Genomic DNA, 13,728 nt, shown 5'->3' with positions numbered 1-13,728 from the left:
GGACCAGGTTTAGAAACTTCATGTGACTCAAAAGAGCAATAAAGAAAGGAGGAGACCAGAAAACCTGAGTTTATGTAGATCGACGTTCTGGTTGGCGTCCCACCAGAGAGCCTCTCCTGAAAAAAGCACTTGTGGCGCTGCACATCAGCGTCAGCACGGTCGGGGTTTGATCGGGCTAAATGGAGTGAGTTTGGTCTGGAACGGGCGGTGTAGTGTTCACATATAAATCCGAGGGACCTCTCAGGAATGCGGAAATCCCAGAACCTGTGGGCGGAGTTTAATACGTGCGGGAAAGTCTGCTCCATAAGGTACACAAAAGGTGGGCATGAGCTGTGCTGCTTTTGGAGACTCTGAACCACATTATTTTATTCATTTGCTGTGTGTGTGTGTGTGTGCTGATAATCTTGTGCCACACACACACACACACACACACACACACACATTTTCCCCCTGAGCAGCTGTCTGCGCGCCAGGGCAAGAGCTCCGATGCGGCGGGAACCCTCTCGCTGGCTCATTCTTCTAGCAAATCAGAGGCGGTAGGCGTACTTTCAGCCGGCCAATCAGTGCACAGTGCCGCCTCGTTCCCAGTCTGACCGCTGGGGAGAAGGTCTGAGAAAAAGAGTCGCCTCGGCAACGAAAAGGCACATCTGACCTGCGTGTGAAACCAGATTCTGGTGCCGTTCGGTACCTTTTGGGGCCGTGCCGACACTAATGTGTAAGCGCCATTTGACCTCTGATTGGTTCGTCATCACTAGTCTCCCCTTATTCTGCTCTTTTCCACTGATTACCTTTCTCTTTCCCTTTCCTCACATTTTTAATCACAGTTTTTAACTTAGTCTTAATCATGTTTTATTCTCTTTATTTACTAAAATCTTAGTTCATCTGAAGCGCCTTGCGGTCTTTATTGTCAGAGGTGCTATGTCAGATTGTCTCTTCTCCCCTCTGAAGTCAGGAGAGTGGGATGAAGACAGGCTTGTTTGTGACGTTGTGTAACTGTTGCAGGATTCAGTACACATTAATTAAATGTGTTTACCTAAAAACACCTTCATGTCAGAAGACAGCTAAGCTTGGCACTGACACACGGTACGATTTAAATTCTGATTGTTTAGTTAGAACTCCCAGCTGTCAGCCCTTCGTTCTCTTGTTTAAATCTGGAGAAGAAACACCCGCAGCAACATCGTTTGTTGCTTCTGTTCGTTCCCTCTGTTTCTGAGTCGTATTCATTTCACCTGTAACGTATATTTCTCTCTTCCTGTGAAATCCATCGCCCCCTCCCTCCATGTCCGTGTGACATTCTGTCCTCAGCAGCTGCTTCACTGCTGATGTTTCTTTTTCATACAGATCCAACATCTTCTCTAACTGTGGTCTTCCTTTCTCGTGCTTTAAGTAGCTGTTCGCCAGCAGAATGAGAAGGAAATGACTCTCTTTAAATCAGAATGATTTCATTTACACGTTTAATATTAAGGTTTGTAGAGACGTGGCTCGGATGGGAGAACAAAGAAGAACCTGTGTTGGATGTACAGTAGGAGGGAGTTCACTTCTCCCTTTTAAATGGATTACCTGCCCGTTATGGAGAGGGCTCTGCATGCTGCGTTCCACTGAGCATTAAAAATGTAAAGACATCCACTCCCCTCAGCTTTACAGGATGCTGTGACATGCAGGGGTCATTAATGCAATCATTCTGCAAGGAAATCAAAGCTTGAGTGCTTCTCGTTTGTCCATGGTGCTTGCAAGGCTTTCAGTCACTAAGCACCATCCCCGCATCAGGGTGATCCCAGTGAAGGCGGGGGCGGCTGCATATGATAAAGCTGTGAGCAGTGTCTGCCTGCGTTCCTTTACCCCGGTGTCCTGCTTGAGCAAAAGGAACATGGTAGCCTGGTCAGGATGCAGATAGAACAGAAGCAGCAGCAGATCAGAGGAATCAGTCTGAAAATGGGCTGAAAACTGCTGCCGCTGCCCAGATGGCCCAGGGAATCCACAGAGCACCTATAAGAAGAGACACATCTTAGAGCCACTAAGGGGGGCTGAAATATATCAGACCCATGTTAGCGTCGAAGCTCAGAACATTCCCCACAGGTTCTAACTCTACTTCTGTTTGGCCTTCTTTTGTTACCAAAGCGTTTCCAGGGTTTGGGTGAGGACTCCGCTGTGGGTGACAGAACACTGCATTTAATTAGATCCTCTCCAGAAATCTAATAAACCAAAAATAATTATTCCTAAAATAATGGTATTGAACATTCTATGTATTAAAGGTGCAATATGTAAGAATTCTTCATTGAAATAATCACAAAACAGCGTAATGTCTCAATCATGCTGGAAGGAAGGGTTCAGTGAAACAGATTTGATGCAGCGCCGATATTTGTAAATCAGCACCGGCCGGCTAAAAGTTCCAGAGATGTTTAAAGAACCAAAGGCAGTAAACGGGAGGGACCAGGGGTCTCATTTATCAAACATGGTGTAGAATCCTTTCTAAAACCGTACTCAAGCTCAGCAAAGCTCAGCAGAGGCTAGCATCAAGCTAACAATGCTAATGATGAATTAGAAGCAAATAGTCGGTTCTAAACAAACCTTTTTACTTTGTCAGTGACTGAAAACATGATATTACAGAGGAATGTATGTGGAAGCTATTAACGTGTCCATCGTGGCATTTTACTGGTCATTTTTGTCTTTGAGAGCCAAAGGAATTTTTCCACTGCGGTGGACAATAAAGTTTTATTCTATTGTATTCTAATGAGTTGTTCAGAACTAACAGCAAGCTAACAATATGACAGCAAACAATCACACTCCCTTATGCAGGCATTGCCGTAATAAGTGATGTAAGTGCTCCCTACCGTAAAACACCCAAGAGTGAAAACACCAGATATGTCGATGTGTTAATCTACTTATTGACATAATGTGTACCACTCGTCTTTGCTTGTGATCTAGACTCTCCTGGTGGAGTGGTGGTGAGAAAGTCACCTTCTGTTTTTTATAAATGAACTGCAGTACCCAAATGTGACCACAGGATGTCATTCTTACTTCATTCTTACATGTTGCACCTTTAACAAGTTTAACAATGAGATGAAGGAGCATAGCCCGGAAGTGGAAACAAAAACAAAACAAGCATCCCCTCACGAGTGGTCATCGTAGACATTTTAATCCCCGTCCCGTTGATGTAAATGAGTTCAAGATTTTCCTGAGATAAAAAATAAAAATACAACTCAGATCCTTTTGTTTTTGGGTCTTTCGGGAAACTAAATCATAAATAAATGAACATAAAAGAAAAGAATATCATACTGCAACCAGCCCATGGGGGAAATGTAGAATCCTTTCTGCTTAAATTTTCACATAATTATTATTATTGGTCTGTGTGTTGATTGTCACGGTTTACTAACACGCTGGGCATTCTGAGCTGCAGTTCATCCTATTTTATTAGATAATTAAGACAGTCATTCCTACACCTTTAAGGACCTGGAGATACACGCAGATGAAATCGTACAAACAAACCCCTAACGTTATAACTTTAGCTTGAAACATCCCTAAAAGTCAAGTTTCAAATGTGAGGCAAGAGAAAACGATCCTGGGTGGGTGTAGGTAGGAAAGCCATTTCTCAAATATAAAGCTTCCTTTTGCTCATTACAGAGTCAGAATTACATCTGTTTGTAAGTCAAATGGAAAATAAAATATTTTAGCATTAAAAGTTCTTTGCTGCAAATTTTCATATTTTTATGCAGGAAAAGTGATGCAGAGGGAGTTCTAGTCTCACAGTTGTACCAGACCCAACGGTGCCTCCATCTGGCTGAGGGTTAACACATATTAATGTTTTCCTGAACTCTGTGAAATCTAAAGGTGCTTTTACATCATTGCCTTGAAGCATAACAAAAGTAAATGTATGCTTTTGCTCGGGTTTGTTTTTCCTGAGTATGCTAACTGTTGGTACTCATGGGTCTATAGCTGTTTCAAACTAAATGAAAGCACTATTTAAAGTTTTGAATCTGAGCAGAGCCAATAAAGAATATTTGCAGGGGCTACGCGAGCTGACCATTCTGGCTAGACGTTTACACGTTTCCTCTAATTCTGTTAGACCAGCGGCACATAGGTGGGAGTAAACAGCACCTAGCTTCACTCCTTATGGAACAAGGACTCTGTAGAGGTGAACCTTAGATCTACAACTGCCCACCAGCCCAGCATAGTTAGTTCTGCAGACTTTGAAAGGGGCGTTTTGGAGCCTGTTTAGTGTAAAAGTTATAAATAATTAGCGTAGATAACTTGTTGAATGTCCTGAGCTGCTGCTGTTGTTGTCTGTTTTGCATCGCAGGACCACTGACCAGTTAGGGGCGGGGCTAATAATAACAAAACATATTAAAGTGACAAAAAACAATATTTAATAATTGCACTGATTAAGCTAATGTGATCATTATACATTGTACTTCTGTTATTTGTACTTAGGATTAGACCTTGTTTTTCCCAAATGAAGCCGTTTGCTGACTAATTCATATTGTACAGCTGCCATTTAACCCTTTGATTCCTGATATGTGAAATAATTTTTTTTTTAATTTCAGTTTTTTTAACTGAACAATTTATTGTCTAATCTTATCATAGCAACTATGTAAAAATCTGTTTATTTCATGTATTTCTATATTTTTTAAATAGTAATAAAGAAATAAGACTGGCCCTTGCCAAGGCAGCCATGTTTAGGACTGGATCTTTGATTAAGTTACTCATTCTCCATTTGGACGATTCCAGGTCCAAGGTGGTTTCATTTGATTTGGTGAAATTAGGGTAGAAGGGGTTAAAACACCTGATCTGAAGGACATGAAATCTATTCAGAAACATTTAGGAGACTGTTCACTTATAGCTTACAAAAAACACACTTCAGTGTGGCCAAACTACCTTTGAGTGTGCCAGGGAGTTTTTACTCCTTTCACCTTGAGGCCGTTCAGTCACTCATCGGGTTTCAAAGAGTAATTTGTAGCCTAAATGAGAAACTGCTAAACTGTCAAATAAGACTTGCAGCTTGTGAATTTCTGCAAGTCTTATTTGATACGGGACAGAATACAGACTAGAGGGAGACCGGCTCCTACAGAAAACAGTAGTAAAATATCCACATTTACATTTAAGTATTACTGAAACTAATAACAGCAGAAAAATAGCGCAAATAATATTGGTTGATGCATGGCTCCCAGAAAGAAGGAAGGTGTATCAATCTCATTTATCTGTCTCTGTAACAGCTTGTTGCAGAAGCTGATGATCGCCACACCACAGTTCATTAAGGCTCTGTGTATCGCACTGAATGTCTGTTACCCCACACCCAGCCCCATCACACCCAGCCCCATCACACCCAACCCCATCACACCCAACACCATCACACCCAATCCCATTACACCCAACACCATCACACCCAACCCCATCACACCCAACCCCATTACACCCAATCCCATCACACCCAGCCCCATCACACCCAGCCCCATCACACCCAACCCCATCACACCCAATCCCATTACACCCAACACCATCACACCCAATCCCATTACACCCAACACCATCACACCCAGCCCCATCACACCCAACCCCATCACACCCAATCCCATTACACCCAACCCCATCACACCCAACCCCATCACACCCAACCCCATCACACCCAACCCCAACACACCCAATCCCATCACACCCAATCCCATTACACCCAACCCCATCACACCCAATCCCATTACACCCAACACCATCACACCCAACCCCATCACACCCAACCCCATTACACCCAATCCCATCACACCCAGCCCCATCACACCCAGCCCCATCACACCCAACCCCATCACACCCAATCCCATTACACCCAACCCCATCACACCCAACCCCATCACACCCAACCCCATCACACCCAACCCCAACACACCCAATCCCATCACACCCAACCCCATCACACCCAACCCCATCACACCCAATCCCATTACACCCAACCCCATCACACCCAATCCCATTACACCCAACACCATCACACCCAACCCCATCACACCCAACCCCATTACACCCAATCCCATCACACCCAGCCCCATCACACCCAGCCCCATCACACCCAACCCCATCACACCCAATCCCATTACACCCAACCCCATCACACCCAACCCCATCACACCCAACCCCATCACACCCAACCCCAACACACCCAATCCCATCACACCCAACCCCATCACACCCAACCCCATCACACCCAATCCCATTACACCCAACACCATCACACCCAACCCCATCACACCCAGCCCCATCACACCCAGCCCCATCACACCCAGCCCCATCACACCCAACCCCATCACACCCAACCCCATCACACCCAGCCCCATCACACCCAACCCCATTACACCCAACCCCATCACACCCAACCCCATCACACCCAGCCCCATCACACCCAATCCCATTACACCCAACACCATCACACCCAACCCCATCACACCCAACCCCATCACACCCAGCCCCATCACACCCAGCCCCATCACACCCAACCCCAACACACCCAATCCCATCACACCCAACCCCATCACACCCAACCCCATCACACCCAACCCCAACACACCCAATCCCATCACACCCAACCCCATCACACCCAACCCCATCACACCCAATCCCATTACACCCAACCCCATCACACCCAACCCCATCACACCCAACCCCATCACACCCAACCCCAACACACCCAATCCCATCACACCCAACCCCATCACACCCAACCCCATCACACCCAATCCCATTACACCCAACACCATCACACCCAACCCCATCACACCCAGCCCCATCACACCCAGCCCCATCACACCCAGCCCCATCACACCCAACCCCATCACACCCAACCCCATCACACCCAGCCCCATCACACCCAACCCCATCACACCCAACCCCATCACACCCAACCCCATCACACCCAGCCCCATCACACCCAGCCCCATCACACCCAATCCCATTACACCCAACACCATCACACCCAACCCCATCACACCCAACCCCATCACACCCAGCCCCATCACACCCAACCCCATCACACCCAGCCCCATCACACCCAACCCCATCACACCCAACCCCATCACACCCAGCCCCATCACACCCAGCCCCATCACACCCAACCCCATCACACCCAACCCCATCACACCCAACCCCATCACACCCAACCCCATCACACCCAACCCCATCACACCCAACCCCATTACACCCAACCCCATTACACCCAGCCCCATCACACCCAACCCCATCACACCCAACCCCATCACACCCAACCCCATTACACCCAACCCCATTACACCCAATCCCATCACACCCAACCCCATCACACCCAACCCCATCACACCCAACCCCATTACACCCAACCCCATCACACCCAACCCCATTACACCCAACCCCATCACACCCAACCCCATCACACCCAACCCCATTACACCCAACCCCATCACACCCAGCCCCATCACACCCAACCCCATCACACCCAACCCCATCACACCCAACCCCATTACACCCAGCCCCATCACACCCAAATCCATCACACCAAACCCCATCACACCCAACCCCATTACACCCAACCCCATTACACCCAACCCCATTACACCCAGCCCCATCACACCCAACCCCATCACACCCAACCCCATCACACCCAACCCCATCACACCCAACCCCATCACACCCAACCCCATCACACCCAACCCCATCACACCCAACCCCATTACACCCAACCCCATCACACCCAACCCCATTACACCCAATCCCATCACACCCAACCCCATTACACCCAGCCCCATCACACCCAACCCCATCAAACCCAACCCCATCAAACCCAACCCCATCACACCCAGCCCCATCACACCCAACCCCATCACACCCAGCCCCATCACACCCAACCCCATCACACCCAACCCCATCACACCCAGCCCCATCACACCCAGCCCCATCACACCCAACCCCATCACACCCAACCCCATCACACCCAGCCCCATCACACCCAGCCCCATCACACCCAACCCCTTCACACCCAACCCCATCACACCCAACCCCATCACACCCAACCCCATCACACCCAGCCCCATCACACCCAACCCCATCACACCCAACCCCATCACACCCAACCCCATTACACCCAACCCCATCACACCCAACCCCATCACACCCAGCCCCATCACACCCAACCCCATCACACCCAACCCCAACACACCCAATCCCATCACACCCAACCCCATTACACCCAACCCCATCACACCCAACCCCATCACACCCAACCCCATCACACCCAACCCCATCACACCCAACCCCATCACACCCAACCCCATCACACCCAACCCCATCACACCCAGCCCCATCACACCCAACCCCATCACACCCAACCCCATCACACCCAACCCCATTACACCCAACCCCATCACACCCAACCCCATCACACCCAACCCCATTACACCCAACTCCATCACACCCAACCCCATCACACCCAACCCCATCACACCCAACCCCATCACACCCAGCCCCATCACACCCAGCCCCATCACACCCAACCCCATCACACCCAACCCCATCACACCCAGCCCCATCACACCCAACCCCATCACACCCAATCCCATCACACCCAGCCTCATCAAACCCAACCCCATCACACCCAACCCCATCACACCCAACCCCATTACACCCAACCCCATCACACCCAACCCCATCACACCCAACCCCATCACACCCAACCCCATCACACCCAACCCCATTACACCCAGCCTCATCAAACCCAACCCCATCACACCCAACCCCATTACACCCAACCCCACACACACAACCTCAAGCCACTATCCATTAAGTGTCTATCAGCTGAAGAGGCCTGGGGAACGAAACTACAGCCACCCAATCCCTCTCAGTGGGTCCAGTAGGCTCCCTCATCAAGTCCCAACACACACACACAAAGTGGAGACATATGCAAATAAAAATGTTACTCAAATACACACAGCTTGAAAAGACAAACCACCACTGACATGTTTCATAAGCCGTTATACACACACACACACACACACACACACACACACACACCCTCCTCACCACAGCACCGTCACATCCAGCTCCATCATATTAAGCGCTGTGATTGCTTGTCATGCAGAGGCTCCTTTCCCTCCACCCCTCTACGCTCACGCCTGCCACCAAAATTGGCTCTAAAGCCACATGTCACTTTTGATTTGATCTGGCAGACCCTGAAACAATAACTTCATCAGGGCTTGTTAGAGTCTCATTCTGACCAGACAGACACAAAAACAAACAATGATTTCCCTTCATCCCGCCTAGAGGGCACCTTTCTTCTACTTCTTGTTTGGTTCATTTGCACCATCTCGGCCCCGTCTGGAATGGAAACCTTCATGGACACCACAGTCCTCCTAACTGTCTGCTTGTTTTTAAAAAGATCCGAAGCAAAAGCATTAAACAGATGTTTGGAGTCTACATCTTTGTGCTGCATGACTAATGCACCACATTCAGAGACTACTTGTCAGTGTGACTTACTCCTGATCCAATGAGAGACCCACTGGGCTGATTTGTGGTTGTGTGTGTTTGAGTGGAAGGTGGGCGAGTCTGAGCTGACGGAGTGCTCCGCGTACACCACAGTGGTTATTTTCCTGTCATTTCCTGGCTGATGAAAGCCTTGCTCCTCCCATTTATTGCAATATCTCTCCAATATGCTAAGTGATGAGATAATCGAGTGAGACACAGTTATTATGTCAACATTGCATATGCCAGACATTAAGTCTCATCATTTTAGAGTTAGGGGACAGGAACCGAGGCCCCCGTGGGTCTCCGGCAAGCCTAATGATGTGATAATGCGACGGCATGCATAATAGCCAATCGTATCGGAGAAGATTTCTCTTTCCAGAGCCACTGTGGAAAATGCACGTATCCACGTATGTGTTCACACGCCCTCACGTGAACGTACCCGTTATTAGCCATTGTTTGTGTGATAGACCCACCCACCTGGGTGTTAACGAATGTCAAACCAAGTGCACTCATGAAGGAGAGTAAATCATAATTAGAATGATAAAGCACCCTCTAAGCTAGATAATTGAAACTAAATGGGCCAGGGCCTGTCCCCAGTGTTTCCATGCTGATGACTAGAAAACTGCCCTAACGAGCCCGCCCTGTTACACAACTCAGCTCTCCAGCCAGGACCGCACTGAGCTGTGAGATCAGATGCAAATTGTTTTGGTGCAAGTTAGTCACAAGGCATCTTGATGATGTTTCACCTTGTTTGTAATTCACTCTCCATCATGGGCGTAGTTTGGTAGGGGCAGGGGGGACATGCCCCCCCGCACTGTTTCCAAAGTCAGTTTTTGTCCCCTGCACTTGTTACCATCAAAAACAATAGTGCTCAGCACTGGTTGGGCACTAGGACCAAGCAGAAGACAGCCGCTTGTGCTGAAGCCCGTTTCCCGTCCGTAAGCTCATCTGTTGGCTCTGCTGATGCTTGCTTTTTACTGCCACCGGTGTACTTGAGTTCTGCATTCCTGACCTTTCATAAAAGAGCCTCTAGGCTGTAGTTTAAAACATATTTTACTGTAAAGACCCCCCCCCCCCCCGTCCTCATGCCGGTTGTGTCCCCCCACTTCTAAAGTCTAAACTATGTCCGTGCTCCACATTAATCCCACCATGATGGAGCTTGCACTTTCTGAATCGCGGGAACTCAAATGAAATGAGTTCCAGATGGGTTTGCAACAGCTTTGTGACTATCTTGAGAGGTGCTATGCCCTGCAAATTCTATGCTAATCTTGAGAACAAGCCTTGGGAACATTTTAAAAACTCTGTTTTTATTTTGTCTCCAACACTCACAGCTCTCTGGCCTTACCTTAAGGATTCTGTTGTCAGACACCAGCCCATCATGTCTGTGCTGTGTCTAATACATGCATCCATTACCGTACACCCCTTTCTGGCCACAAGAGGGTCAATATTTCAATCTGAGATGCAGACATTAGTCAGAATTTCCTTTCACAAACAGAAATGCTTCCTCTCTTCTTGCAGCAATTGATTAATCCATAAAAAAGCTCTTTGGCCCCTCCCATCCCTTTCCTCTGAGTAATTACATCACAAGGCATTTCTAAACCACAATCCTCTAAATGTGTCCTAACCTTCAATCCCCATGGGACCTAACATAGGTTCATTTTAACTGTCCAGCAAGCATCATGGGAAGCCCCTAAAGGAGATGGGGATACAACAAATGAAAAGTACACGTGAAACCCAACTGACTTAAAGAAAATACAAGAAGAAGAACTACACCTGTCAGACCGTCCACCCTCCTCCCCTTTGCCACACGTCTTGGTAACACATTAGTATTGGGCCCTGGCTAAATGGTTGACCCCATCATCCGTTCATCCATCTATCCACCCAGATGAATGGTAATGACCACAGAGAAGAAAAGACCCTGATGAATTAAACATTTCCCACCAATGAGAATCTCATTTTCCCTCTTCCAGGTGGCAGTGAAGTGACTTTTTTCTGCGAGCGGAGGTGCTTTATCATTGTGCAGCTCAGGTGCAGAGGAGGTCAATGACACTCTTCTAATATATTCCATCTTAGGATAAATCAGATGCATTTTGCTGTGACCCACCAGTCTCAGGGTCAATCTGCAACTGCCCCTGCAATCTATTTGACTGCCAGATTCAGGCTGCCTCTCTGGGAGTGGCACAGCTTCCTAATGGCAGCAACCATTGTAAGCCACGGTCCAATTCCCTAAAGTGTTACCTGGGAATCCCATGTGATGGATCTAGCCCCTGAATCCCTTCTGCTTTACACCTTAACTGTGTATTATTTTGTGTTTTATGTTGAAGCTCGCTCAGAGAACATGAGCTGAATGATATTCTTTCTCTTCCCCTTTTCATGGTTTCTCTTCTCCCCACCTCCTCTCTCCATCGTCTCTGACTTATGTCACATCGTCAGGCCGCCAGTTGACCATCTTCAACAGCCAGGCGTTCATCAAAATTGGTGGTGGAGAGAAGGGGCGCCACTTCCAGGGCCAGATCTCAGGCCTGTACTACAACGGTCTGCAGGTACTCAAACTGGCTTCTGATGGTGACCCCAACATCCAGATCCAGGGAAACCTAAGGCTAGTGGGTGACGTGCCCTCAGTGCTCACCACTGACACCACCTCCACCACCCCTCTGGCTGATATGTCCACCACCATCATGGAGACAACCACCACCATGGCCACAACCACCACTCGCAAACAGCGCTCAACCACCACGAGGGACAGCATCTCACAGGTGAGGAAGCACACTTTCGGGTGAGTTTGTGTCGCTGACTCGGGGAGACAGTCTGGGGCTGGACACTGAGAGCTACTCCGAATAGCTGAAGTCACACCAAAATCAAAAAGTGCTGAAAACAGCAGGAAGGTTAAGGGTGCATCAATACAAACCAGATGGCCCTGCTTGGAGGAGTAGAGACAAATTTCAAAAGCAATAATTCGTCATCGGCTGGGTGAAAACAGCCACATCCTGCAGCTCCGTGTTGCACGTCAGTCTCCAGTTTATTAGCTCTCGGCCAGAAAAGGGAGTTACAGAGCAGCTTCGAGTGGCAGATCCTATTAACTGTCTTATTTTATTGCAAAAAATATTTGCAATAAGAAAATTACAGCAGTGAGGACTAAAAACTAAAAACAAAGGAGAAGCACAAAATATCACCAGAAGGAAGTCCTGCAACAATCCAGGTTACTGTAAACTAATATTTACAGCTCAGCTACATGTGTGTCCGACGCTTTCAGATAATTATCCACATGTGCCGGACATGAGCAACAATTAGTGAACAGCAGGGCAGTGCGTGGTGATGCAGGAGGCTGACCCACCCAGGCCCTATAGTCTCATGAGAAGACTTAATGACAGCATCCATTTGTTCCAGGGAGAAATATGTTCCCCTTCACATCCACCATCATTAACTACAAACGGTGTACTACGCCAGCGGGAGTGTGGTCCGGGTTACCTCTGGAGGCACCACAACTTTCTCTTCCGAGGTTGTGAAGAATGTGCATCGGGCTGCTCCATGAATATTGCAGCATGAGTTATGACAAAGCCACGTTTTCATTACTCTTCCTCTTTTGTGTCATCACTGCGATCTCCACGTGGTTCAGCGTCTGAGCCACTATCATTTATCTCTGATGGCCAGAGACAGTTTCTGCATGTAGTTTGGTGATTTATTGCCCGTTTTAGACTGCTGCGTAGCGCTTAATGCTTTCCCTCCCAGGTGAAAGATTTTATCCTTAAATACTCTCAGCTGAAACCTTCCATGATGCCATGGAAAACACGATGCAGAAGCCAGTTTAGAGCACTAACGGTTAACATTTTCTGTGTTCATCGGCATTCATGTTTACACCAGACACCCACAATCTGCCAGTGTGATTCAGAGATCTAGAAATCATAGGTCTGTAAATGGTTCCTACCTTTTCTGAGTTCTACTGCAGGAATTTGGACCTAAACAGATTGGCAGGGTAGAGATGGACCCCAGAAAAGACTCTTGTAGGGAGGCAGTACACTTGCAATCAGCTGAATCCAGTGAGGATGTCCGGAGCAGTCCACCGTTTTGAGAATTCTCAATGATCTCCAGTTAAAAATGTGCACAAGATAAATGTGTGTGGAGCCGCCATGCGACAGTCTGCAATACTCTAACTGCTGAAAATCTAGTCCACCGTGTGGAGGCACCCTTAGGAAGTGGTGTGTTGCTGAAATTGACACTGAAATAAAATAAAGATTGTGTTTGTTTTATGGTTCTCAG

General features: G+C 47.8%; 1 protein-coding gene across 9 annotated transcripts in view; it reads left to right on the top strand.

Annotated features, from left to right (window-relative positions):
• nrxn2b (neurexin 2b) overlaps positions 1–13,728 on the top strand; it is a 970,727-nt gene that overhangs the window by 931,693 nt on the left and 25,306 nt on the right. For all 9 annotated transcript variants that reach the window (XM_070544341.1, XM_070544340.1, XM_070544338.1 and 6 more), the window contains one exon: positions 11,905–12,227. In XM_070544341.1, coding sequence (XP_070400442.1) covers positions 11,905–12,227 — 323 coding nt within the window. The remainder of the gene's footprint in view (positions 1–11,904; positions 12,228–13,728) is intronic.

The sequence above is a fragment of the Nothobranchius furzeri genome, chromosome 14 (assembly GCF_043380555.1).
Source record: "Nothobranchius furzeri strain GRZ-AD chromosome 14, NfurGRZ-RIMD1, whole genome shotgun sequence".
NCBI classification, from domain to species: Eukaryota; Metazoa; Chordata; class Actinopteri; order Cyprinodontiformes; family Nothobranchiidae; genus Nothobranchius; species Nothobranchius furzeri.
Note: the sequence above shows the minus strand (reverse complement) of the source record. Positions and strands in the feature narration are given on the sequence as shown.